Genomic DNA, 23,907 nt, shown 5'->3' with positions numbered 1-23,907 from the left:
AACAGTTTAATTATATATTTATATTAAGTCAACTAATGTAGTGGATAAAATTAAATTTTTGATGTTGAATCTCAACCATCATTTTCTAATCAAAACAACGATGTGACACTGGAAACCACGACGCAAGCAATCTTATTGATAAGATAAACCTATCGAAGTTCCAAATTTATACCAGTGAAATGGAAAGAAAAAGGTATAAAAAAGACGCATCAACATCAGTTTTATATATAACATTAAATGTTAAAGGACAATAAATAGTCTACTTTTATACTGACTTAGATACAACTCAAAAATTAAGACTTCTATTTTAGTACCAATTAAAATTTAAGAGTTAATTTGGATATCATGAAAGTAAAATTTTTTGGGGCTAAAATTTAAGAGTTAAGCCTTCTGCTTGAGGCTAAAATGCCTAACATTTTTAGGGCTGAAGTAGTAAACATATCCGTTTACTTACAAAACAGGCTACCAACTAATGCAGTCAAGGGCAAAACGCTCTTTGAAGCTTGGTTTGGACAGAAACCATCTGTCTCAGACCTGAAAGTGTTTGGCTGTTTATGTTATGTACTAGTACTAGCAGAGAAAAGAATTAAGTTGGAAAGGAGGTCCATGCTAGGGGTGTTTGTTGGCTATAATAGTGTAAAGAAGGGATATAGAGTCTTTGATCCACTGACTAAAAAGATTGTGGTGAGCAGGGATGTTAAGTTCAGTGAAGCAAACTGTTGGAAATGGGAAGGAATCGAGGCAAGTCTACTTGATGAAAATCAAAATGACTTGGACTTGCAGCAGGCTGAAATCGAAGAAGTAGCTGAAGATGGTTATGATGATGTACCTGTTAGAGGCACCAGAACATTAGCAAACATATATGAAAGGTGTGCTGTAACCTTGGTGGAGCCTTCCTGTTATGATGAAGTTGCAAAAGAGAGTTGCCGGTAAGAAGCTATGGAAGCTGAACTAAGAATGATCCACAAGAATGATACTTGGGAGCTTGTTAATAACCCTGAAAATAGAAAGATCATTGGTGTCAAATGGGTGTTCAGGACCAAGAATAATGTAGATGGGTCCTTGAACAAGCACAAAGCCAAATTGGTTGTAAAAGGGTACAGCCAGCAGCAAGGGATCGATTTCTTTGAAACCTTTGCACCTGTTGCAAGGTTGGATACCATAAGGCTGTTGTTTGCCTTGGCAACTCAGAAATAATGGAAGGTACATCACTTGGATGTCAAATCAGCTTTTTTAAATGGCACAAAGAAGAAATCTTTATAAAACAGTCTGAAGGCTTTAAGATCCCTGGTGAAGAACATAAAGTTTACGAGCTCAAGAAGGCATTGTATGGCCTAAAACAGGCTCCAAGGGCCTGGTATGACAGGATAGATGGCTATTTGATAAGGCTCGGGTTCACAAAGAGTATCCGTGAGCCTACTCTTTATGTCAAGAAGGCTGGAAAAAAGACTTTACTGATAGTCTCCTTATATGTTGTGATTTGTTACTTACTGGCTATAAAAATGAGCTGATTGTGAATTTTAAGAAGCAGATGCAAGAAGTGTCCGAAATGACTGATCTTGGCTTAATAACATATTTTCTTGGTATGGAGGTAAATCAAGAAGCTCAAAGTATTTTCATAGGCTAACAAACATTTGCACTGAAAGTGCTGAGAAAATTCTGTATGTCAAATTGCAAGTTTGTTACCACACTTGTTGCATTGGGAGAAAAATTGTCAAGCACTAGTGAGCATGACCGGGTGGATGAAAAGGGATATAGGAGTTTGGTTGGCTGCTTACTCTATTTGACAGCAACAAGGCTAGATATTGTATACACTGTTACCCTTCTTTCAAGGTTAATGCACTGCTGTAATGTTGCTCATTTTAAAGCTGCAAAAAGGGTATTAAGATATGTCAAAGGAACCCTTAATTCTGGTGTAAAGTTTGGAAGGGCAGAGGAGATAAAGCTTGTTGGTTATTCTAACAATGATTGGGCTGGTTTAGTTGATGACATGAGAAGCACATCGGGTTATTTTTTCACCTTAGGCTCTAGTGTTTTCAGTTGGAGTTCAAAGAAACAACAAACTGTTGCTCCATCTACAACTGAAGCAGAGTACATCTCAACTGCTGCATCTGTTAATCAAGCCATTTGGCTTAGAAAACTCTTGTGCGATTTAAATGAAGAACAAACTCAACCAACTGAAATCAAGGTTGACAATCAATCAGCAGTTGCCATAGCCAAGAATCCAGTCTTTCATGGTAAGACTAAACATTTTAAAATTAAGTTCCATTTTGTTCGAGAAATTGAGCAATCGAAGGAAGTTAGTCTTGTTCATTATAGCTCAGAAACTCAATTGGTTGATATTTTGACCAAGCCATTAGGAGCTACCAGGTTTGAAACTTTGAGAAAAAAAATTGGTGTTTGTTGCATACAGTTCAAGGAGGAGTGTTAAACTTTGGCCTGCGTTGCAACGAAAGACCAGCAGCTATTTAGCACAACACTAGTAGCAACTCTGTTTTAAAGTGCAGAAATGGAGTTGGTCCGAATGTAGCAACATATTTTGATTATTTTGTTCCTATGTAACTTTGTTTAGTTCCTTTGTAGTGTGATAGCAAAGTTAGTAGAATATGTTTTATGATTTGAATTGATGTAATAGCTAATATGTCAACTTTCTTTTGTGTACAAGTTAAGCTAGTTTTTGTTTATGTATTAAGTGGGAGCAGTTAACTATTAGGTAACTGACCAATTACTTGTGCAACTCTCATATATTTTCAAAATTTGAATGAAAATGATGATGAAGTTTTTCAATTATTTTTGCAAAGTTCCTTATTCAGTTTTGCTTCAATTGTTTTCTGTTTTCTTTTGCTGCAAAACTCCAACAACTGTGTAAGTTTATAAGTGTTAATGTCTACACTTTACATGTGTTGGAATATTTTCAAATATTTATAGTATCCCAATAACTATAAATGAATGGGTGTAATTAATCAAAAGATAAAACTTTTGGTCATTGGTCAAAAGTTATATCATTTGATTTTTTAAAAAAGAATTATAACTATTCAAAAAATATTATTTGAATAGTTACAAATTAAATGAATAATTATTATTATTTATTTATTCATAAAGACACCTATTGAAAGATGTCTCTATGAAGAGACATGAAAATTCCTATAAATAGGAATGGGATTTCATTTGGAAATCATATCAACAAATTCTAATATTATTTCTTCTCTTCCTTCATTTTCTAATATTATTAGATTATTCTATAAAGTATTGTTGCAGAAATCCTTTGTAGAAATTGAGTTTTTGTTATACATTACTCAGTGCATAGTGGACTATTCTCGTCAGTGCAAAACGCAAATAGTCATTGGCTTCATTGTATCCTCGAGGTTAATTTGCTTGGAACTCGTTTGCACACTGAAGATAAGTGGAGGCGAATATAACCTTAAAGATAGTGGCTTGATACACGCCTTGGAGCCTATCCTATTTCTTTTTTTTTCTTTTTGAGTTCCGATCGTGTGTTCGAGTTTTTTCCTTACCGGAGTTTTTTACTAACAATTTTAAAGTTATATTTCATGATGACTACCACAACACATGAAAGTGGAACACTAAGGGAGTTGGCTTCCAACTTTGTTAAACTTGATCGTTTTGATGGTGGCAATTTTCGACGATGGCAGAAAAAGATGCACTTTTTGTTATCAACTTTGAAGATTGCTTATGTTTTGGATACTCCAAGACCTGAAGAGAATGAAAATGAATCTGTTGCTGCAACCCGAGAAAGACAAAAATGGGACAATGCTGATTATATGTGCATGGGCCACATATTGAATGGTTTATCTGATGGTTTGTTCGACACCTACCAAAACGACGTCACCGCTAAAGAATTATGGGACAAATTGGAGGCAAGATACATGACCGAAGATGTTACAAGTAAGAAATTTCTTGTCAGTTGTTTCAATAATTATCAAATGGTTGATGGTCGTTCTGTTATGGAACAATTTCGTGATATTGAAAAGATGCTGAATCAATTTAAGCAATATGATATGAAAATGGATGAAATGATTGTGGTATCCTTCATAATAGACAAACTTCCTCCATCTTGGAAAGACTTTAAAAGAAGTCTAAAACATAAGAAAGAGGAAATATCTCTTGAGGCTTTGGCAAATCATCTTCGTATTGAAGAAGAGTATCGAAAACAAGATCAGAACCTAAATTCTGAAAATGCCAAAGTACATGTTACGGAGGAAGTACAGACTACTAAACCATTCAAGAGAAAGTTCAATCAGACTGATAGAGCACCTAAGTTCAAAAAGAAACAAAAGGGCTTATGCTATCATTGTGGAAAGCCGGGACATTTCAAGAATGAATGTCGATTTTTAAAGAAGAAATCATCTTCTAAGGCTGATAATAACGAAAAGTTCGTTGCAATGATATCTGAAATTAATATGGCACAAGATGATAATACATGGTGGATTGATACCGGAGCAACCAAACATGTGTGCAAAGACAAAAGCATGTTCACAAAGTTCACACAATGTGAAAATGACAATGTCTTGTACATGAGAAATTCTTCCACCGCAACAATTAAAGGCAAAGGGTCTGTTGAACTACAATTCACTTCTGGAAAGGTTTTAACCTTAAATGATGTATATTATGTACCAGAAGTTAGGAAAAATTTAGTGTCTGGAAGTCTGTTGAATAAGTTTGGTTTCAAACTTGTTTTTGAGGCAGATAAGTTTATTTTGTCTAAGGGAGGAATTTTTGTGGGAAAAGGGTATATGTATGAAAGCATGTTCAAACTTAATATTATTAATAAGAATAAAAATACTATTTCTGCTTATATGGTTGAATCATTTTGTTTGTGGCATTATAGATTAGGTCATTTGAATTATAGAAAATTGAATGACATGTATAAATTAGATTTAATTCCTATTTTTAATAATAATATTGAAAAATGCAATACCTGTATGTTGACTAAAATTACAAGAAATCCTTTCCCTAAGGTTAAAAGGAAAACAAAATTGCTTGATTTGATACATAGTGATTTATGTGACTTGCATAATACTCCTACATTAGGTGGAAAGAAATATTTTGTTACTTTTATTGATGATTGTTCTAGATATTGTTATGTATATTTATTGTATTCAAAAGATGAAGCGCTTGATAAATTTAAAGTTTATAAATTTGAAGTTGAACTTCAGTGTGAATCATTTATCAAGTGCTTAAGATCGGATAGAGGTGGAGAATACTATAATCCAAGTTATTTTGAACTCACTGGAATTGTCCATCAAGTTTCAGCCCCTTACACACCACAACAAAATGGTGTAGCTGAAAGGAAAAATATAGTCTTGATTGAAATGGTAAATTCAATGTTATCATATTCAAGTCTTGGACAGGGTTTTTGGGGAGAAGCTGTTCTAACAGCTTGTCATATATTGAATAGAGTTCCTAATAAGGAAACTAAAATAACCCCCTATGAACAATGGAAGAAAAGGAAACCAAACCTTAATTATTTAAAGGTTTGGGGTTGTAGAGCTATTTAAAAGTTCCAACACCTAAACGTAAAAAGTTAGGTGAAAGAGGAATTGAATGCATATTTATAGGTTAAGCACATAATAGCAAGGTATATAGGTTCATAGTAATTGAACCAAATGATTCAATTTCAATTAATACGGTTATTGAATCAAGAGATGCTATTTTTGATGAAAATAGATTTAATTCTATATCAAGACAATTACAACCACAACAATTGATTCATTCTTCAAATGAGAATGAGATTCCATTGAAACAAATTGATAATAATGATGAATCTTGTCAAGAATTAAGAAGAAGTAAGAGGATTAAAAAGGTCAAAGATTTTGGACCAGATTTCATTATGTTTCTTGTAGAAGGAAAAGGTGAAAGTATATGCAATAAGATACCTTATTGTTATAATACCGAATCTGATCCTATTACATTTGAAGAAGCAGTGAAATCTCAAGACTCTGCTTTTTGGAAAGAAGCAATAAATGATGAAATGGATTCAATAATGGGAAATCAAACTTGGATCTTAGTTGATTTTCCACCAGGTTCCAAACCAATAGGTTGTAAATGGATCTTCAAAAAGAAAATGAAGGTCGATGGAACCATTGATAAATTTAAAGCAAGGTTGGTAGCAAAAGGTTTTACACAAAGACAAGGTATTGATTACTTTGATACCTATGCTCCAGTAGCAAGAATTGCTACAATTAGACTATTAATATCACTTACCTCTATATATAATTTGGTTGTTCACCAAATGGATGTTAAAACTGCATTTTTAAATGGTGAATTGGAAGAGGAAGTGTACATGGAGCAACCGGAAGGATTTGTTGTTCCAGGACAAGAGCATAAGGTATGTAAGCTTGTTAAATCTTTATATGGGCTTAAACAACACCAAAACAATGGCACCAAAAGTTTGACAAGGTTGTTTTAGCTAATGGCTATAAAATAAATGAATCCGATAAGTGCATATATAGTAAATTTGATAATGGAAAGGGTGTTATAATTTGCTTATATGTAGATGGCATGCTCATTTTTGGCACGGATTTGGAACAAATAGAAAACACAAAGAAATTCTTGTCAAACAACTTTGCTATGAAGGATATGGGTGTAGCAGATGTTATTCTTGGGATTAAAATAACCCGAGATGAAAACACTATAGCTTTATCACAATCACATTACATTGAAAATGTGCTTAAAAAGTTTGATCTTTTCAACTGTATACCAGCATCTACACCCATGGATCCTCAATTAAAATTAGTATCTAATGCTGGTAGGAAAATTGATCAATTGAAATATGCAAGTCTAATTGGTTGTCTTATGTACATAATGACTTGTACAAGACCAGATATTGCATATGCTATTGGAAAATTGAGTAGATACACAAGTAATCCAAGTAGTTTGCATTGGCAAGCTTTAAATAGAGTACTTAGGTACTTAAAGAAAACTATTAACTATGGATTGTGTTATAATGGATATCCTCCAGTTTTAGAAGGGTATTCGGATGCTAGTTGGATTACAAGTTTGGAAGATCATGCATCTACTAGTGGGTGGATCTTCATTCTTGGTGGAGGAGTCATTTCTTGGGGTTCCAAGAAACAAACATGTATTACTGATTCCACCATGGCAGCAGAATTTATTACATTAGCCGCTGCATCTAAAGAAGCAGAATGGTTAAGAAATTTTCTTTATGATGTACCTTTATGGCTTAAGCCAATTTCACCTATTTCTATCCGTTGTGATAGTGAGGCTACTCTAGCAAAGGCATATAGCCAAGTATATAATGGAAAGTCTAGACACATTGGATTAAGACATAGTTATGTCCGACAATTAATCTCTGATGGAGTGATCACTATTAATTATGTGAGGTCAAGTGAAAATTTGGCAGATCCTTTGACAAAAAGTCTTGCTAAAGATGCAGTAAAAAGGACCTCAAAAGGGATGGGACTCAAGCATATTAATTAGAGTCACCCATGATGGAAACTCGACTCAACGCTTGGTATAACGTCAAGTTTTGAGTTCAATGAGACAAAGTACATCATTAGTATGTGACTGTTAGCACTATAAATAAATCCATCCTAAGATTAAAGTGCTAGGTACCCGTAATGATAAGGGAAGGATGAATAATGTACTCTTAATGGACCATAACATAAATATGTTAGAGTGTTATAATTACGGGAACACTTTTGATGGGATCTACCTATGTGAGTGGAAGTGTGGCCGCTTCTAGGAGCTTAAGGGCTTGGCTCTGACAGCACTCATGAAAAGAGGACATAGACACATGGCTATAATAGTGTCCCTAGATACTATGCATTGACTGATGTTGAAATCATTGTGTGAGATGTGTTCAGTTAATCAAATGGAATAGTTGGTTCAAAGCTTAGTCTACCATACAATTTCGATTAACTTTAACATGTTTTCACTAAGTGAAGGTTCAATCGTAAGACACCTTTATTTATGCAAATTGATTTCCAAGAATATTAAAATCTAAATATTTTGAAAATGGGGGGAGATTGTTGGAATATTTTCAAATATTTATAGTATCCCAATAACTATAAATGAATGGGTGTAATTAATCAAAAGATAAAACTTTTGGTCATGGTCAAAAGTTATATCATTTGATTTTTTAAAAAAGAATTATAACTATTCAAAAAATATTATTTGAATAGTTACAAAATTAAATGAATAATTATTATTATTTATTTATTCATAAAGACACCTATTGAAAGATGTCTCTATGAAGAGACATGAAAATTCCTATAAATAGGAATGAGATTTCATTTGGAAATCATATCAACAAATTCTAATATTATTTCTTCTCTTCCTTCATTTTCTAATATTATTAGATTATTCTATAAAGTATTGTTGCAGAAATCCTTTGTAGAAATTGAGTTTTTGTTATACATTACTCAGTGCATAGTGGACTATTCTCGTCAGTGCAAAACGCAAATAGTCATTGGCTTCATTGTATCCTCGAGGTTAATTTGCTTGGAACTCGTTTGCACACTGAAGATAAGTGGGGGCGAATATAACCTTAAAGATAGTGGCTTGATACACGCCTTGGAGCCTGTCCTATTTCTTTTTTTTTCTTTTCGAGTTCCGATCGTGTGTTCGAGTTTTTTCCTTACCGGAGTTTTGTAATAACAACATGTGCATTATGATGGGTAAACAGTAGGTTGTTCCATAGAGAAACCTTGTCTGCATAAAATGAGTGATAAAGATGTTTGAAGGAAAAACAGTTGGACTTTCATTCAGAATTCTGCCTGTTTGGGTGTTTTTGCATGTATAACACTTTATAGTTGCTTGTCAGTTTTATTACTCGGACTCCATTTTTCCCTAGATTAGTACATGTGTGAGCCCTCTTTAATGTATCTAACTTGCATTGTGGAAAAGAAAAATGATTTTTTTCAATGTAGTTTCTACTGCTTGCTTTACTATCATTTTGTGTAAGTTGTATCTTGCTTTTTTATTGGTTTGATGAGTTTCCTTTGTTCTTTGCTTTCAATTCTGCTTCATATGTCTGTATAATTTGTCGAGTATCTAATGACGAAAGAGATGATCTGCTACAATTCTTTTCTGCTTATTCAACAATCCTATAGGACCCTCTAAGTTTGTGGTTCAACTTCAATGCTATTTTGCAATTCTAACTATAGTTTTGGTTGTCTTATCCTCTCTCTCTCTCCCCCTTGCTTTTCATTTTTTCCTCTTCTTGGATATGTTGCCTTGTTAACCCGTTTTTCTTGCTTTTTTATTGTTTTTTATGTAGATATTATACATCTACTGAAGTTTCTGTGGTTTAAGTGGAAATGCACATGAGTATTTTCAGGCAATGCACATGAGTACAAATCTCCGGGGAAGAAAATCTCGAAACACGAACGAAACTCGAATAGAAAAAGAAGAAATAGGACAAGGCTCTAAGGCGTGTATAAAGTCATTATCTTTAAGGTTATATTCGCCCCCACCTATTTTCGGTGTGCAAATGAGTTCCAAGCAAATTAAACTCGAGGATACAATGAAGCCAATGACTATTTGCGTTTTGTACTGACAAGAATAGCCCATTATACACTGAGCAATGTATGACAAGAAACTCAATTTCTATTAAGGATTTCTGCAGTAATACTTTATAAAATAATCTAATAATATTAGAAAATGAAGGAAGGAAAGAAAGAATATTAGAATTTGTTGGTGTGTTTTCCAAATGAAATCTCATTCCTATTTATAGGAATTTTCATGTCTCTTCATAGAGACATCTTTCATCACTAGGTGTCTTTCTGAATAATAATGTCTTTAAAATAAACACATAATTATTCATTTAATATTATAACTACTCAAATAATATTATTTAACTAGTTATAATCATTTTTCAAAAAATCAAATAATATAACTTTTGATTAATTACACCCATTCATTTATAGTTATTGGAACACTATAAATATTTGAAAATGTTCCAACAATCTCCCTCCATTTTCAAAATATTTTGGATTTTGATATTCTTGAAAATCAATTTACATAAATGAAAGTATCTTACGATTGAACCTTCACTTAGTGAAAACATGTTAAAGTTAATCGAAATTGCATGGTAGACTAAGCTTTGAACTAACTATTCCATTTGATTAACCGAACGCATCTCACACAATGATTTCAACATTGGTCAATGCATAGTATCTAGGGACACTATTCTGACCATGTGTCCATGTCCTCTTTTCATGAGTGCTGTCAGAGCCAAGCTCTTGAGCTCCTATAAGTGGCCACACTTCCACTCACATAGGTAGATCCCATCAAGAGTGTTTCCGTAATTATAACACTTTAACATATTTATGTTATGGGTCCATTAAGAGTACATTACTCATCCTTCCCTTATCATTATGGGTACCTAGCACTTTAATCTTAGGATGGATTTATTTATAATGCTAACAGTCACATACTAATGATGTACTTTGTCTCATTGAACTCAAGACTTGATGTTATACCAAGCGTTGAGTCAAGTTTCCATCATGGGTGACTCTAATTAATGGGCTTGAGTCCCATCCTTTTTGAGGTCCTTTTTACTGCATCTCTAGCAAGACTTTTTGTTAAAGGATCCGCCAAATTTTCACTTGACCTCACATAATTAATAGTGATCACTCCATCAGAGATTAATTGTCGAACATAACTATGTCTTCATCTAATGTGTCTAGACTTTTCATTATATACTTGGCTATATGCCTTTGCTAGAGTAGCCTCACTATCACAACAGATAAAAATAGGTGAAATTGGCTTAGGCCATAAAAGGTACATCATAAAGAAAATTTCTAAACCATTCTGCTTCTTTAGATGCAGCGGCTAATGCAATAAATTCTGCTGCCATAGTGGAATCAGTAATACATGTTTGTTTCTTGAAACCCCAAGAAATGACTCATCTATCAAGAATGAAGATCCATCCACTAGTAGATGCACGATCTTCCAAACTTGTAATCCAACTAACATTCGAATACCCTTCTAAAACTGGAGGATATCCATTATAACACAATCCATAGTTAATAGTTTTCTTTAAGTACCTAAGTACTCTATTCAAAGCTTGCCAATGCAAACTACTTGGATTACTTGTGTACCTACTCAATTTTCCAACAACATATGCAATATCTAGTCTTGTACAAGTCATTATGTACATAAGGCAACCAATTAGACTTGCATATTTCAATTGATCAATTTTCTTACTAGCATTAGATACTAATTTTATTTGAGGATTTATGGGTGTAAATGCTGGTATATAGTTGAAAAGATCAAACTTTTTAAGCACATTTTCAATGTAATGTGATTGTGATAAAGCTATAGTGCTTTCATCTCGAGTTATTTTAATCCCAAGAATAACATTTACTACACCCATATCCTTCATGGCAAAGTTGTTTGACAAGAATTTCTTTGTATTTTCTATTTGTTCCAAATCCGTGCAAAAAATGAGCATGTCATCTACATATAAGCAAATTATGACACCTTTTCTATTTTCAAATTTGCTATATATGCACTTATTGAATTCATTTATTTTATAGCCATTAGCTAAAACAACATTGTCAAAATTTTGGTGCCATTATTTTGGTGCTTGTTTAAGTCCATATAAAGATTTAAGAAGCTTACATACCTTATGCTCTTGTCTTAGAACAACAAATCCTTTCGGTTGCTCCATGTACACTTCCTCTTCCAATTCACCATTTAAAAATGCAGTTTTAACATCCATTTGGTAAACAACCAAATTATATATAGAGGTAAGTGATATGAAGATTCTAACTGTAGCGAATCTTGCTACTGGAGCATAAGTATCAAAGTAATCAATACCTTATTTTTGTGTAAAACCTTTGGCTATCAACCTTGCTTTAAATTTATCAATGGTTCCATTGACCTTCATTTTCTTTTTGAAGATCCATTTACAACCTATTGGTTTGGAACCTGGTGGAAGATCAACTAAGATCCAAGTTTGATTTCTCATTATTGAATCCATCTCATCATTTATTGCTTCTTTCCAAAAAGCAGAGTTTTCAGATTTCATTGCCTCTTCGAATGTAATAGGATCAGATTCCATAATATAATAATAAGGTATCTTATTGCATATACTTTCACCTTGTCCTTCTACAAGAAACATAATGAAATCTAGTCCAAAATCTTTGACCTTTTTAATCCTCTTAATTCTTTCTAATTCTTGACAAGATTCATCATTATTATCAATTTGTTCCAATGGAATCTCACTCTTATTTGAAGAATGAATCAATTGTTGTGGCTGTAATCGTCTTGATATAGAATTAAATCTATTTTCATCAAAAATAGCAGCTCTTGATTCAATAACAATATTAATTGAAATTGAATCATTTGGTTCAATTACCATGAACCTATATGCCTTGCTATTATGTGCATAACCTATAAATATGCATTCAATTCCTCTTTCACCTAACTTTTTACGTTTAGGTGTTAAAATTTTGACAATAGCTCTACAACCCCAAACCTTCAAATAATTAAGGTTTGGATTTCTTTTCTTCTATTGTTCATAGGGGGTTATTTTAATCTCCTTATTAGGAACTCTATTCAATATATGACAAGCTGTTAGAACAACTTCTCCCCAAAAACCTTGTCCAAGACCTGAATATGATAACATTGAATTTACCATTTTAGTCAAGACTATTTTTCCTTTCAGCTACATCATTTTGTTGTGGTGTGTAAGGGGCTAAAACTTGATGGACAATTCCAGTGGATTCAAAATAACTTGGATTATAGTATTCTCCACCTCTATTCGATCTTAAGCACTTGATAAATGATTTACACTGAAGTTCAACTTCAGATTTATAAACTTTAAATTTATCAAGCACTTCATCTTTTGAATGCAATAAATATACATAACAATATCTAGAACAATCATTAATAAAAGTAACAATATATTTCTTTCCACCTAATGTAGGAGTATTATACATGTCACATAAATCACTATGTATCAAATCAAGCAATTTTGTTTTTCTTTTAACCTTAGGAAAATGGTTTCTTGTAATTTTAGTCAACATACATGTATTGTATTTTTCAATATTATTATTAAAAACATGAATTAAATCTAACTTATACATGTCATTCAATTTTCTATAATTCAAATGACCTAATCTACAATGGCACAAACAAAAAGATTCAACCATATAAGTAGAAATAGTATTTTTATTCTTATTAATAATATTGAGTTTGAACATACTCTCATACATATACCATTTCCTCACAAAAATTCCTCCCTTAGACAAAATAAACTTATTTGCCTCAAAAATAAGTTTGAAACCAAACTTATTCAACAAACTTCTAGACACTAAATTCTTTCTAATTTCTGGTACATAATATACATCATTTAAGGTTAAAACCTTTCTAGAAGTGAATTGTAGTTCAATAGACCCTTTACCTTTAATTGCTGCGGTGGAAGAATTTCTCATGTACAAGACATTGTCATTTTCACATTGTGTGAACTTTGTGAACATGCTTTTGTCTTTGCGCACATATTTGGTTGCTGCGGTATCAATCCACCATATATTATCATCTTGTGCCATATTAATTTTAGATATCATTGTAACGAAATTTTCGTTATTATCAGCCTTAGAAGATATTTCTTCTTTAAAAATCAACATTCATTCTTGAAATGTCCCGGCTTTCCACAATGATAGCATGATCCATTTTGTTTCTTTTTGAACTTAGGTGCTCTATCAGTCTGTTTGAACTTTCTCTTGAATGGTTGTAGTCTATAATTTCTTCGTAACATGCACTTTGGCATTTTCAAAATTTAGGTTCTGATCTTGTTTTCGATATTCTTCTTCAATACGAAGATGATTTGCCAAAGCCTCAAGAGATATTTCCTCTTTCTTATGTTTTAGACTTCTTTTAAAGTATTTTCAATATGGAGGAAGTTTGTCTATTATGGAGGATACAACAATCATTTCATCCATTTTCTTATCATATTGCTTGAACTGATTCAGCATCTTTTCAATATCACAGAATTGTTCCATAACAGAATGACCATAAACCATTTGATAATTATTGAAATGACTGACAAGAAATTTCTTACTTGTAACATCTTCGGTCATGTATCTTATCTCCAATTTGTCTCATAATTCTTTAGTGGTGACCTCGTTTTGGTAGGTGCCGAACAAACCATTAGATAAACCATTCAATATGTGGCCCATACACATGTAATCAGCATTGTCCCAATTTTGTCTTTCTCGGGTTGCAGCAACAGATTCGTTATCATTCTCTTCAGGTCTTGGAGTATCCAAAACATAAACAATCTTCAAAGTTGATAAAATTGCCACCATCAAACCGATTAAGTTTGACAAAGTTGGAAGCCAACTCCCTTAGTATTCCACTTTCAAGTGTTGTGGTAGTCATCATGAATTATATAACTTTAAAATTGTTAGTACAAATCTCCGGTGAAGAAAATCTCGAAACACGAACGAAACTCGAATAGAAAAAGAAGAAATAGGACAAAGTTCCAAGGCGTGTATCAAGTCACTATCTTTAAGGTTATATTCGCCCCCACCTATTTTCGGTGTGCAAATAAGTTCCAAGCAAATTAACCTCGAGGATTCAATGAAGCCAATGACTATTTGCGTTTTGAACTGGCAAGAATAACCCACTACACACTGAGCAATGTATGACAAGAAACTCAATTTCTATAAAGGATTTCTGCAGTAATATTAGAAAATAATCTAATAATATTAGAAAATGAAAGAAGAAAAGAAAGAATATTAGAATTTGTTGGTGTGTTTTCCAAATGAAATCTCATTCCTATTTATAGGAATTTTCATGTCTCTTCATAGAGACATCTTTCATCAATAGGTATCCTTCTGAATAATGATGTCTTTAAAATAAACACATGATTATTCATTTAATATTATAACTATTCAAATAATATTATTTAAATAGTTATAATTCTTTTTCAAAAAATCAAATAATATAACTTTTGATTAATTACATCCATTCATTTATAGTTATTGGAACACTATAAATATTTGAAAATGTTCCAACACCAGCCACTTTGGAGAGGTCGACTTCATGTGATGGATGGCAGCAAGGAGAATAGGCATAGACCTGGGCTAGAGCATTGGAGTCTTGCTGTAAAGGATGGGAAAGCATTAGAAAAGGAGTGGAGGAGTGAAATACCCATTCCACGGGGGGACCTCACAGGTGTGTTCTCTAATATTGCTTTTCTATGTTGCAAGTTGATTGATTATTCTTTTTGTGAATTTTTTGGAATTGGATGCATGTTCTTGATTACAATGTCATACATTTGGATTATGAATTCATAGCATCTTCTCTTGATGATTTATACATTTTTGTATTATAGAAATCCGAACAGATGTATACATGCAGATTTAGTTTTTACCATTAATGAAATGGTATGTAAAGCAAATTGAGACAATAGTTAATTTCGGGATCGCATCACTGCAATTATGCTGTATATCATGTGGGGGTGTTAGAAATTTTTAATTTTAATCTTCAGTTGCTGATATGTTGTTCTAATGTGTGTTTCTTTATATCTTTAAGCCATAATACATATTGCATGAACACAATTTCATTATCTAATTTAGAAAAAGCAAGCAATGTAAACATTGATTATTAAAAGGCTGCTTTCGTCATATCATACGAACATCTATTTGTTTTTGGGAGCCAATAAAATAGCATGTTGATTTCAGTTGTGTATGCATGCATGCATACATACATACATACATACATACATACATACATAAACACTTGGTGCACAATGACCCCCACTAGTAATAGAGGGAAAGCAATGAAGTCTGGCAGTCAAAAAATAAAACCAAGTGATGCTTTCAGCCAAATGTGAAAACTACTAGGCTGAAGATTGTAGTCTCCTCAAATATAAGCTAGAAAAGGCTGAATAACAGCAGCAACTCCACTTGAGACATGTGTGGGCATCCATGGGGGTGCTCTGTGCATAACTACGTACACATGCCTTTTTGCAGACATGTGTATGGATAATAGAACAGAATGCAAATCATCCAAACTATGTGAGTATAAGCATAAACATGCATATATATATATATATATGAAAATCTTCTTTACGCAACTGTACAAAGATAAGAAGATAATACCAGTGTATCAAAATTGAACTGAAATATTTCTCCAACCAGAACCATCTTCTTCGTTACAGGTTCTGTGTTGTGCCTCCAACAATAACAATGGAATTACTAACGATTGCCCAAGCAAATTCAATATGTGAATCAGGCTTTGGCATAGGAGGTAATGTTTTCCACTTCTTTTCGTCATCCAACATGTAAACATCACCAAATACAACCTGAAGCAAAATTAGAAAATAAGTTAATTTTAAGGCTCTATATATATATTTACAGGAAAAGATATTATTCATAGAAAATTTAGCAAAGAACGGTAGAGATGCAATAACCTGACATTAGACAGAACCTACATCGTCTAGTTTGAAACACATTTTGTAAAATATATAATCAATCAGTTAGTTAAACCCATTTATCCACAGTATTATATCACATCGCATTTATCATGTATCATAAAATACTCACAGATGAATACATGCACGGGACAGAGGAAACAGCATAGCAAGCATACTTTTATTTTGCCAATATTGCTGATAATATCAGTAGAGCTTGTGGTTTAAGAAAAGAGATCAACATGCAGGACATGAATACGTGCCAATTACAATCATAGAATGATATAGAATGCTTTAAAGGAAACAGACCAACAAAATAATATACTATTATTAAAAAGGCCAATCGAGAGAACTCTCAAGAAAAACACAAATGTCCTCCTTACCTCATTCCTTCGGGAGCATTTGAAAATAGGTGATCCAGGTTTAGCCATAAAATCACCCTCCTGGCCCCCAATAACATAAAGACGACCTTTAAACACAACACAGGCCCTACATTAATGACATTTGAAAGACGAAGTTTAGGTGAGGCTACACGAGGAATGTACATGCTTTTGAGTCAATTCCTTACGATATTGATTGCATTTTAGAATTCAGATATTTCCCATACGCACTTCCATCTTAATTAGTAAAAGGTCTTTGATTAAATATATTGCATTTAAATCTGGGACTCAACTATCTAACTGGGACGACGACTTTCTATGGTTCACTTCGGAGTTTACTGCATCAAGAAGACATGATAATCATTGTATATAATTGATACGTGTGAAACCTCATAATATGACACTACATTCTGTCTGTTCTTTGCACTAAACAACAGAGTATTGTTCCCGTGTTCTTTCAAATTATTTTATAAGGTCTGATGTTTGTGATACTGCTTTAACAGAAGTGGTCGGTGATTGGAAAACTTCCATACCGGGTGAAAACCACACTGGTCGGGTATTGGCAAGGATGGCTGTATTTTACATCAGGGCAGCAAGACAAAGGGCCAACTGATCCGGCACCAAAGGCCATTGGAGAAATGTGGAGAACCAAATTAAAATTGAACTCATAATCCGTTCTTTTTCAAATTTTGACCAATACATATCATGTGATGAAATCAAAATATTTCGTTCATTTACAAAAACACATAAAATCATTGTATTAATTAGTTTATAGGAACAGTCTTATAGTCCTTGTCAATTCCATGATGAATAGGTGGATAAATGTCGTATTAACGTCCATTTCCAACACAATTTTGGATATGCTAAACAGACTTGTTTATAATTAAAAGGTCATTCATCCAGTCCTAATCTTTTTCAAAAGAATATGTTAAAAATGAATTCGGTCTTAGCCGAGTCATAATTGAACTCAGACAAAAAATTAAAATTGCGTCATAGCTCCATCCACCTATAAAAATTGCCAAAAATTCTGGGGAGGGAAAAAGAGCATGAGAATTTTGGGGGAAGAATCCTTGTTAGAAATTACAAACTTTCATGTATTAATAAATAACCTTCTCTATGATATTACATTTGAGTGATTTGCCCTTTATTCTTCTCGTAAAATGCAACTTATTCTATTTCTTCAGATTCTGCACTTGACCTTTCTTTATTACGTTCCACAAAGCAGCTTTGGCTTCCTCCAACGTTTCAACAGTTTGCCCTTCTTCAAATGATAACCTCTGTATGTTGAACTGAAAAATGGCATAAAATAGAATTTATATAGGAACTGGCATATAAAATACCTACACCTCCAAACAAATCCAGACTTTACATTCCAAAATAATCAATACCTGTGCACCTTGACGGACCCTGATGTCAATTCCTTTGCTGTCAATTGATATAAGAGCTGCATCATCAACCTCAGCTTCTTTTGATAACAGCTTCCTCAGAGGCTTTGAAAAGGTTGCATTTAATTCCTACGGTAGAAGCAAATGAAACCCAAATTAGCCAGGGAAAATAGGGCCTATTGGCAAACTTCATAAGAGCATATGTATAGAAATCAATTGGTAGACTTAGATCTTCAAAAGAAAAGAAGAATGAAGCACATAAGATAACATATAATCCATGCAAATTAGAAGAGGAAAACTGAGATTCTAAGAATTAAAAATGTTCACCTTCAGGTTTTGTTCACCACCATCAACAGCAATCTTATCTGGTTTAACTGCTTCATATTCCTTTACATCAACCCATGCAACGGTGCCAAATCCTCCAATGAAATATATGTCACTGAAAAAATTTTTGATAAATAAATATTTTCCCTGTGTGGATTATACGACAAATTTACATCAAGTACAAAAGATTCAAAATAATAATAACAATAATAATGTAACTACTACGTAAAAAGGAAAAAAAATCAAAGAAAACAGGGGAATGTTAATTAACTGGTTTCTTTCATCCCACAACTAATCAGACTTCTGAATCCAAAAGCACGGTTATTTTACATGGTCTCATATGTTACATAGAAACCAAGTGTCTTAAGGTAACTAGTAAGACGATGAAACTTAAAATCAAAGTACACACCAGAAATATTTCTTTGTTTCTCCATGTTGAACCAATTTCAGTTCAACCAAACCTTGGGGTAGTACTTAGTAGAACAACAAACTAAACATACAAGCTAGGCAACAAGAACACTGATTTCTAAATTCAGTGAAAACAGATCGTTTTCTATTAACTATAAATAAAAGACCATTAAGAGCAAAAAATGCAGTCATATATGAAAATCATTTTATCTCATTAACAAATGACTAGGACACCGCAAGTTAGAGCAACTGCTAGCTTGAAGACACTGGCAACCAAACTAAGAACCCATCCCTCAGCACCCAAACAAATTAAACTCTACTAAATATTATAAGTGCATGACTGCATAATAGATACTAGCAGTTTCCAAATGAAAGCACCAGCAAGAAAAAAAGGTCAGAGATAAGATGCAATGCACAAAGAATTAGTCTATAGGCTTTCTAAGAAGGAAACATTAGACCAGAGATAAGAAATCCTATAGAACAAAGCAGACCTTATGTTCTGCATCCTGAAGTAGTAGAAATTCCCCCACTGTTGTGATGGCCCTTGTTGATGTTTCGCTATGTACTGTTTATGAGCCCATTCCTAGCAAAATAACCAACCCAAGGTGAGGCGTATTTTAGGCACAAATTCTACAGACATGCACAATGCATATAATGGAAGACATTTAGTGAACCTAGAGATAAACAATACCCTTTAAACATGTGATCAAAGAGAAGAAAGGGGAAAACATCCAAAAGTATGCATTCTTTCAATGGTGAGGAAATCGAATCCTCCAAATAGACATCCTCTACAAGCTATAGGATAGACTCCAAGGGAGGAGAACCTTGCTCTCTACAGCCGTTTTTGAAGCAATGCCCTGAGCCCATGAAGTAAAAAGCAGAAGTCCTAATCTCTTTTAGCAAGCATCATATGAACTATGAACCCCCCCCCCCTGGCCGTCTCTTTTCCACAACCAAAAAACAGAAAGAAAAGGGGATTTAGGCAAGCACCTGTTGATGTTCAGGAAGAGGGTAGACATCGCCAAATATCGTTACCCTTGCATTTGATAAGCCACTCCATCCAGGTATCTATAAATCCAACTTTGATAAGTGGACAATAACCAACCAAGATATTCCATCAGAGCAAAAGGATCAAAACAATTAACCTGCACAACAAGGGTGCATCTAGGGTCTGCTAATAAATTCCGCGTATGGATAGCCAATGGAGAAAATGAAAATATTGGATCTGCAGATTGAAAGACAAAGATATATCAAATAATCTAACAAATTATACACAAAAACCAACTTCCATTTACACAGCTGTCCTACTTATAGGCAAAGAAAGTCTGCTACTTTCATAAAGGATAAACACATAGTTATTAAGGCTCTTTCACTTCAAAATAACAATAATATAAGAAACCAAGAAAGTTTAACAAATGTTCTGATAAAACATTTATGGTGGAAAGAAGGCATAAACAACTAACAGAACTTCAAAAGTAAACTACTTACGGCCCATTGAATCAGGCACAAAATCGACCAGAGAGCCAAAGGGATACCCTTCTCGTCGGTGGTGCATCCGAGACATTACAGTGCATAAATGAGCAAATCTAGCCTTAAATTACAGAGGCCAATAAATACAGGACTATTAAATTATAGCAAAACTGGAAAAGAGACAAAAAGAAAGAGAATAGATCAAATTATTTTTATCAAGACATGACAATATTTAGAACTCAAAAAATAGCCTTTACTTGTTCCATCAGATTACGGACTGCTAAGGACGGTCGGGGTAATCCATGCGCTGAAGTTGCACTCTGCACTCCACCAGATATTGGGGTTCTGAAAAGCCCAGCTCTTGTACCCCCAGTGGCTCCACTACTATGAGGAGCTACGACAGAGGTTTCAACCTTTGTTAATTTATCGTCATCCTTCTCGCTGCTTCCATTTTGATCTGAATCACCCTTCAGAATATAAGAGAGACTATCAATACCAAGCTGAAGTAGCCACTTGATACATCCAACAAGTCTCTATGACAACCAAAAACGAAAAAAAAAAAAAGGGTCCAAAGATCATAAACTATAGTAACATCCACACCCTTGAAAAATTTAAAACCCTCAACCGATCCCTTGCATTAGTCCCTCTAAATTTTCGAATTTCTTCAAGAGTTCAAATCTAAGAAACATTCAAACATAACATTGAAAAAGTAAAACCTACATTTTTGCTAAACCCAAAAATTGTATTGCTATTTTCTAAATCACTCAAAAACAGTAAGTTTGCTTTTCTATCAAATCAAATGCAAAGTTAGAGAGGTTCTCATCTCATGTATCTTTCTCAATGTGCTTACACAAATTATAGAGTAAACGAAGCAAACATTACATAAATATAAAACTTAAAAAGAACCCAAATAAGCAAACAGCAGAGAAATCCAAAAAATCAAAGCGAGAACGGAGTTATTCAGATTACCTGAGATACAGAAAGACTATCCTCCTCAGAAACAAAGCTAAACCCAACATTGAGGGTTAGAGGCTGCGGCTGGCCCTCACCTTCATCGGGAACCTCGCGAGATAAAGCGTGGAGACGAAAACCATGAGAGTGAGAGGTTTCGGCGTTGAATTTGAGAGACTCAATTCGTTTGTTTGGCCCTTTGATCAAAAAAGGAGAAGACGATGATGATGAAGGTGGAGAGGGAAGTGAGTGGGTGTGGAGAAAAGGGTGTGACTCAGATACATTAGAGATGAACACTGAACTTGAGAGAGATTCCATTGGAGAACAACAAACAGATCTACGATGAAAAAAATGAGACAAAAGAGGGCCTGTTCAGTGTTTTTGCTTATAAAGAAGTAGAAGGGTTTTTAAGTTAGTACAGACAGGGGTTTTGTCTTTTTATTTTATTTATTTATTAATGAAAAAGAACAGTGAAAGGATATTGATCTGAGTAAAAGAGAGATTCTTGAAAGAGATTTGAGAATTTTATTTTTACCGGATTTATGCTATTTTTCTCCTATACGTAATTTATTTTTCTTTATATTCTTTTTGTCACACATTTTTTTTATTTTCCAAAATTAACAAAATCAATTTTAAAAATTTGAAAATAGAATGCATCTCCTAAAGAAAAGAAAATACAATGCATTGTTCAAAACTCAAATTTTAAAACCAAAAGAAACGGTGAATATATATTTATTTGATTTTTTTTTATAAAAACTAAATATATTTACAAGCTTCTTATTTCCTTATTCACAAATATGGAGAAAATAATTAAAATAGGAAAATTTGTAGATTTCATTCCATATTTGTGAAGGAAATATCGGAGAAATAAAGGTAAGAAATAATCAATAGATGTTAAGCTTTAAAAACCCAATAAAACAAGAAGAGTTTTCTAAATAATAATAATAAAGCATGAAAAGTAAAAATAAATTATGAAGGTCATCATTTATAATTCTTGCTTTCCAAAGTTCTGTGCTATTATTTTATAATTTTTTGATGTTTGTGCTTTTGTTAATTTAGTTGATATTGTTGTTGATAAAAAAATATTAAAACGTTAAAAAATTATGAGTAATTTTAAATATTATATAAAAAAATACCGAAAACAGGATAACATGAAAAAAGAGAGTGTATTTTCAAAGCTGGTTGGGCACATTACGTTTTTTTTACTTGCCATTCATTAAATTCTTTTCCTCATCTTTTTATATGCTCTTTTGTTTTGGTCAGATTCACATCTTAACTTCCCTTGGCTCATATTGATATTTGATCGTGTAAGATTAAGAATAAAAGTCCAACTCTTTACAGTATACGACAACCTGCTGCTGTTTGTTTTCCTCATTGTTCTCATCCCCAACAAAGTCTACATGTGTTTATAATTTTACAAATACCTAAACTTTAATTTGATTACCTAAATTGACCCTTTAATTCGAGTACCCAAATTGATGAAAAAAATTTAAGTATCTATTTGGAAAATGGGTATAACTTAATTAAGCCTGAAAAAAAAGAAAAAAGTAAACGTGGGAATAACTCTCCAAAACTAAATTTGTATGAAAGTTATTAGTTTTTATCCTACCAAACACCCCTTGTCAGAATTCTGTGTTTTAAAATTTTTTAGGAATATGAAAGGAGTATAAAAAATCAACACAGAAGAGTTATAAAGTTTTAGACTAGCTTGCTTGCATCTTAGTTTTACTGGGCAAAGTTAATACTTGAAAAAAATATAATCTTTACAATCTCATTAAAGTATTTTACAAAGATTAAGATAAAATCTCTAATCTCTCTAATTGAAAGAGAAAATGTGAAAGGTAAATGCTTACAAAGTTTTAAAATCTTAAAATTACAACTAAAAGTTTTCATATAAAGAGAAACGGAAGAAATGGAAGTTGTTTATGGAAATTTTTGTAAAATCTTTATATTCTCCATTGGCTTGCTTCTTGAGGATTAAGTTTATAAATATTTGGAGTGGTCAACAACTAAAAACCTTTGGAGAAAGCAGAAAAAAAGTAATCATTGAATATAGAGGCTGCCCTCTCCATTTTTCATTTTCATTTTGTACAACATCAGTCTCATAACATATCTGGGGATTCATACATTGGCCCTTTCCAAAATCCATAAAAAATGAGTTTAAAACAACTCAGAAACAGTAAATTATTCAGATTTTGAACGTTTAAAAATGTTATATATATTGTTATATGATAAAATTATTATAGAAGGAGTCAAATTGTATTTTGCTCTCTATATTTAAAAAATGGGCAAATGAGTCTTGACGAAATAATCAAACAATGACATGATTGTATATGTATCTTATGCTGACATACAGGGACTGGTTTTTAACAACAAAAATGGGTGAAATTTTTAATAAAATGATCAATTTACTCTTTGATCTAACATATATGGACTAATTTACTTATTTTTTTAGTAGAGGGGGCAAAATACAATTTAACTACTAAGACAAGGGCGTCCGTAGTACTTTTACCGTTGCTATATTAACAACTACTAAATCAATATTAAATAACATTTCGCAAGTTTGATTTCATCGTTG

General features: G+C 32.9%; 1 protein-coding gene across 2 annotated transcripts; it reads right to left on the bottom strand.

The window, feature by feature from the left end:
• Window positions 1–17,719: 17,719 nt before the first annotated feature.
• On the bottom strand, window positions 17,720–21,754 carry LOC107906352 (uncharacterized). Of its 2 annotated transcripts, none has more exons than XM_016833325.2 (9): window positions 21,348–21,754; window positions 20,636–20,911; window positions 20,397–20,499; window positions 20,054–20,133; window positions 19,899–19,976; window positions 19,400–19,491; window positions 18,504–18,615; window positions 18,180–18,305; window positions 17,720–18,080 (listed from the first exon to the last, which is right to left on the bottom strand). In XM_016833325.2, exons 1-9 carry the CDS (start codon window positions 21,645–21,647, stop codon window positions 17,964–17,966), a joined length of 1,284 nt encoding a protein of 427 aa, XP_016688814.1. In that variant the 5' UTR covers window positions 21,648–21,754; the 3' UTR covers window positions 17,720–17,963. The 2 variants fall into 2 exon arrangements, with proteins under 2 accessions (XP_016688814.1, XP_016688815.1); XM_016833326.2 differs by having other exon boundaries at window positions 20,636–20,845; window positions 21,348–21,752.
• Window positions 21,755–23,907: the final 2,153 nt, after the last annotated feature.

This window comes from Gossypium hirsutum, chromosome D05 (genome assembly GCF_007990345.1).
Source record: "Gossypium hirsutum isolate 1008001.06 chromosome D05, Gossypium_hirsutum_v2.1, whole genome shotgun sequence".
In the NCBI taxonomy this organism is placed as follows: Eukaryota; Viridiplantae; Streptophyta; class Magnoliopsida; order Malvales; family Malvaceae; genus Gossypium; species Gossypium hirsutum.
Note: the sequence above shows the minus strand (reverse complement) of the source record. Positions and strands in the feature narration are given on the sequence as shown.

Coding starts and splice junctions, on each gene's coding strand:
- LOC107906352 (XM_016833325.2), bottom strand. CDS start 21,647: ATGGAATCTCTCTCAAGTTCAGTGTTCATCTCTAATGTATCTGAGTCA. Junction 20,912..21,347: donor ATAGTCTTTCTGTATCTCAG/GTAATCTGAATA, acceptor TGGTTGTCATAG/AGACTTGTTGGATGTATCAA. Junction 19,977..20,053: donor GATGCACCCTTGTTGTGCAG/GTTAATTGTTTT, acceptor TTGGATTTATAG/ATACCTGGATGGAGTGGCTT.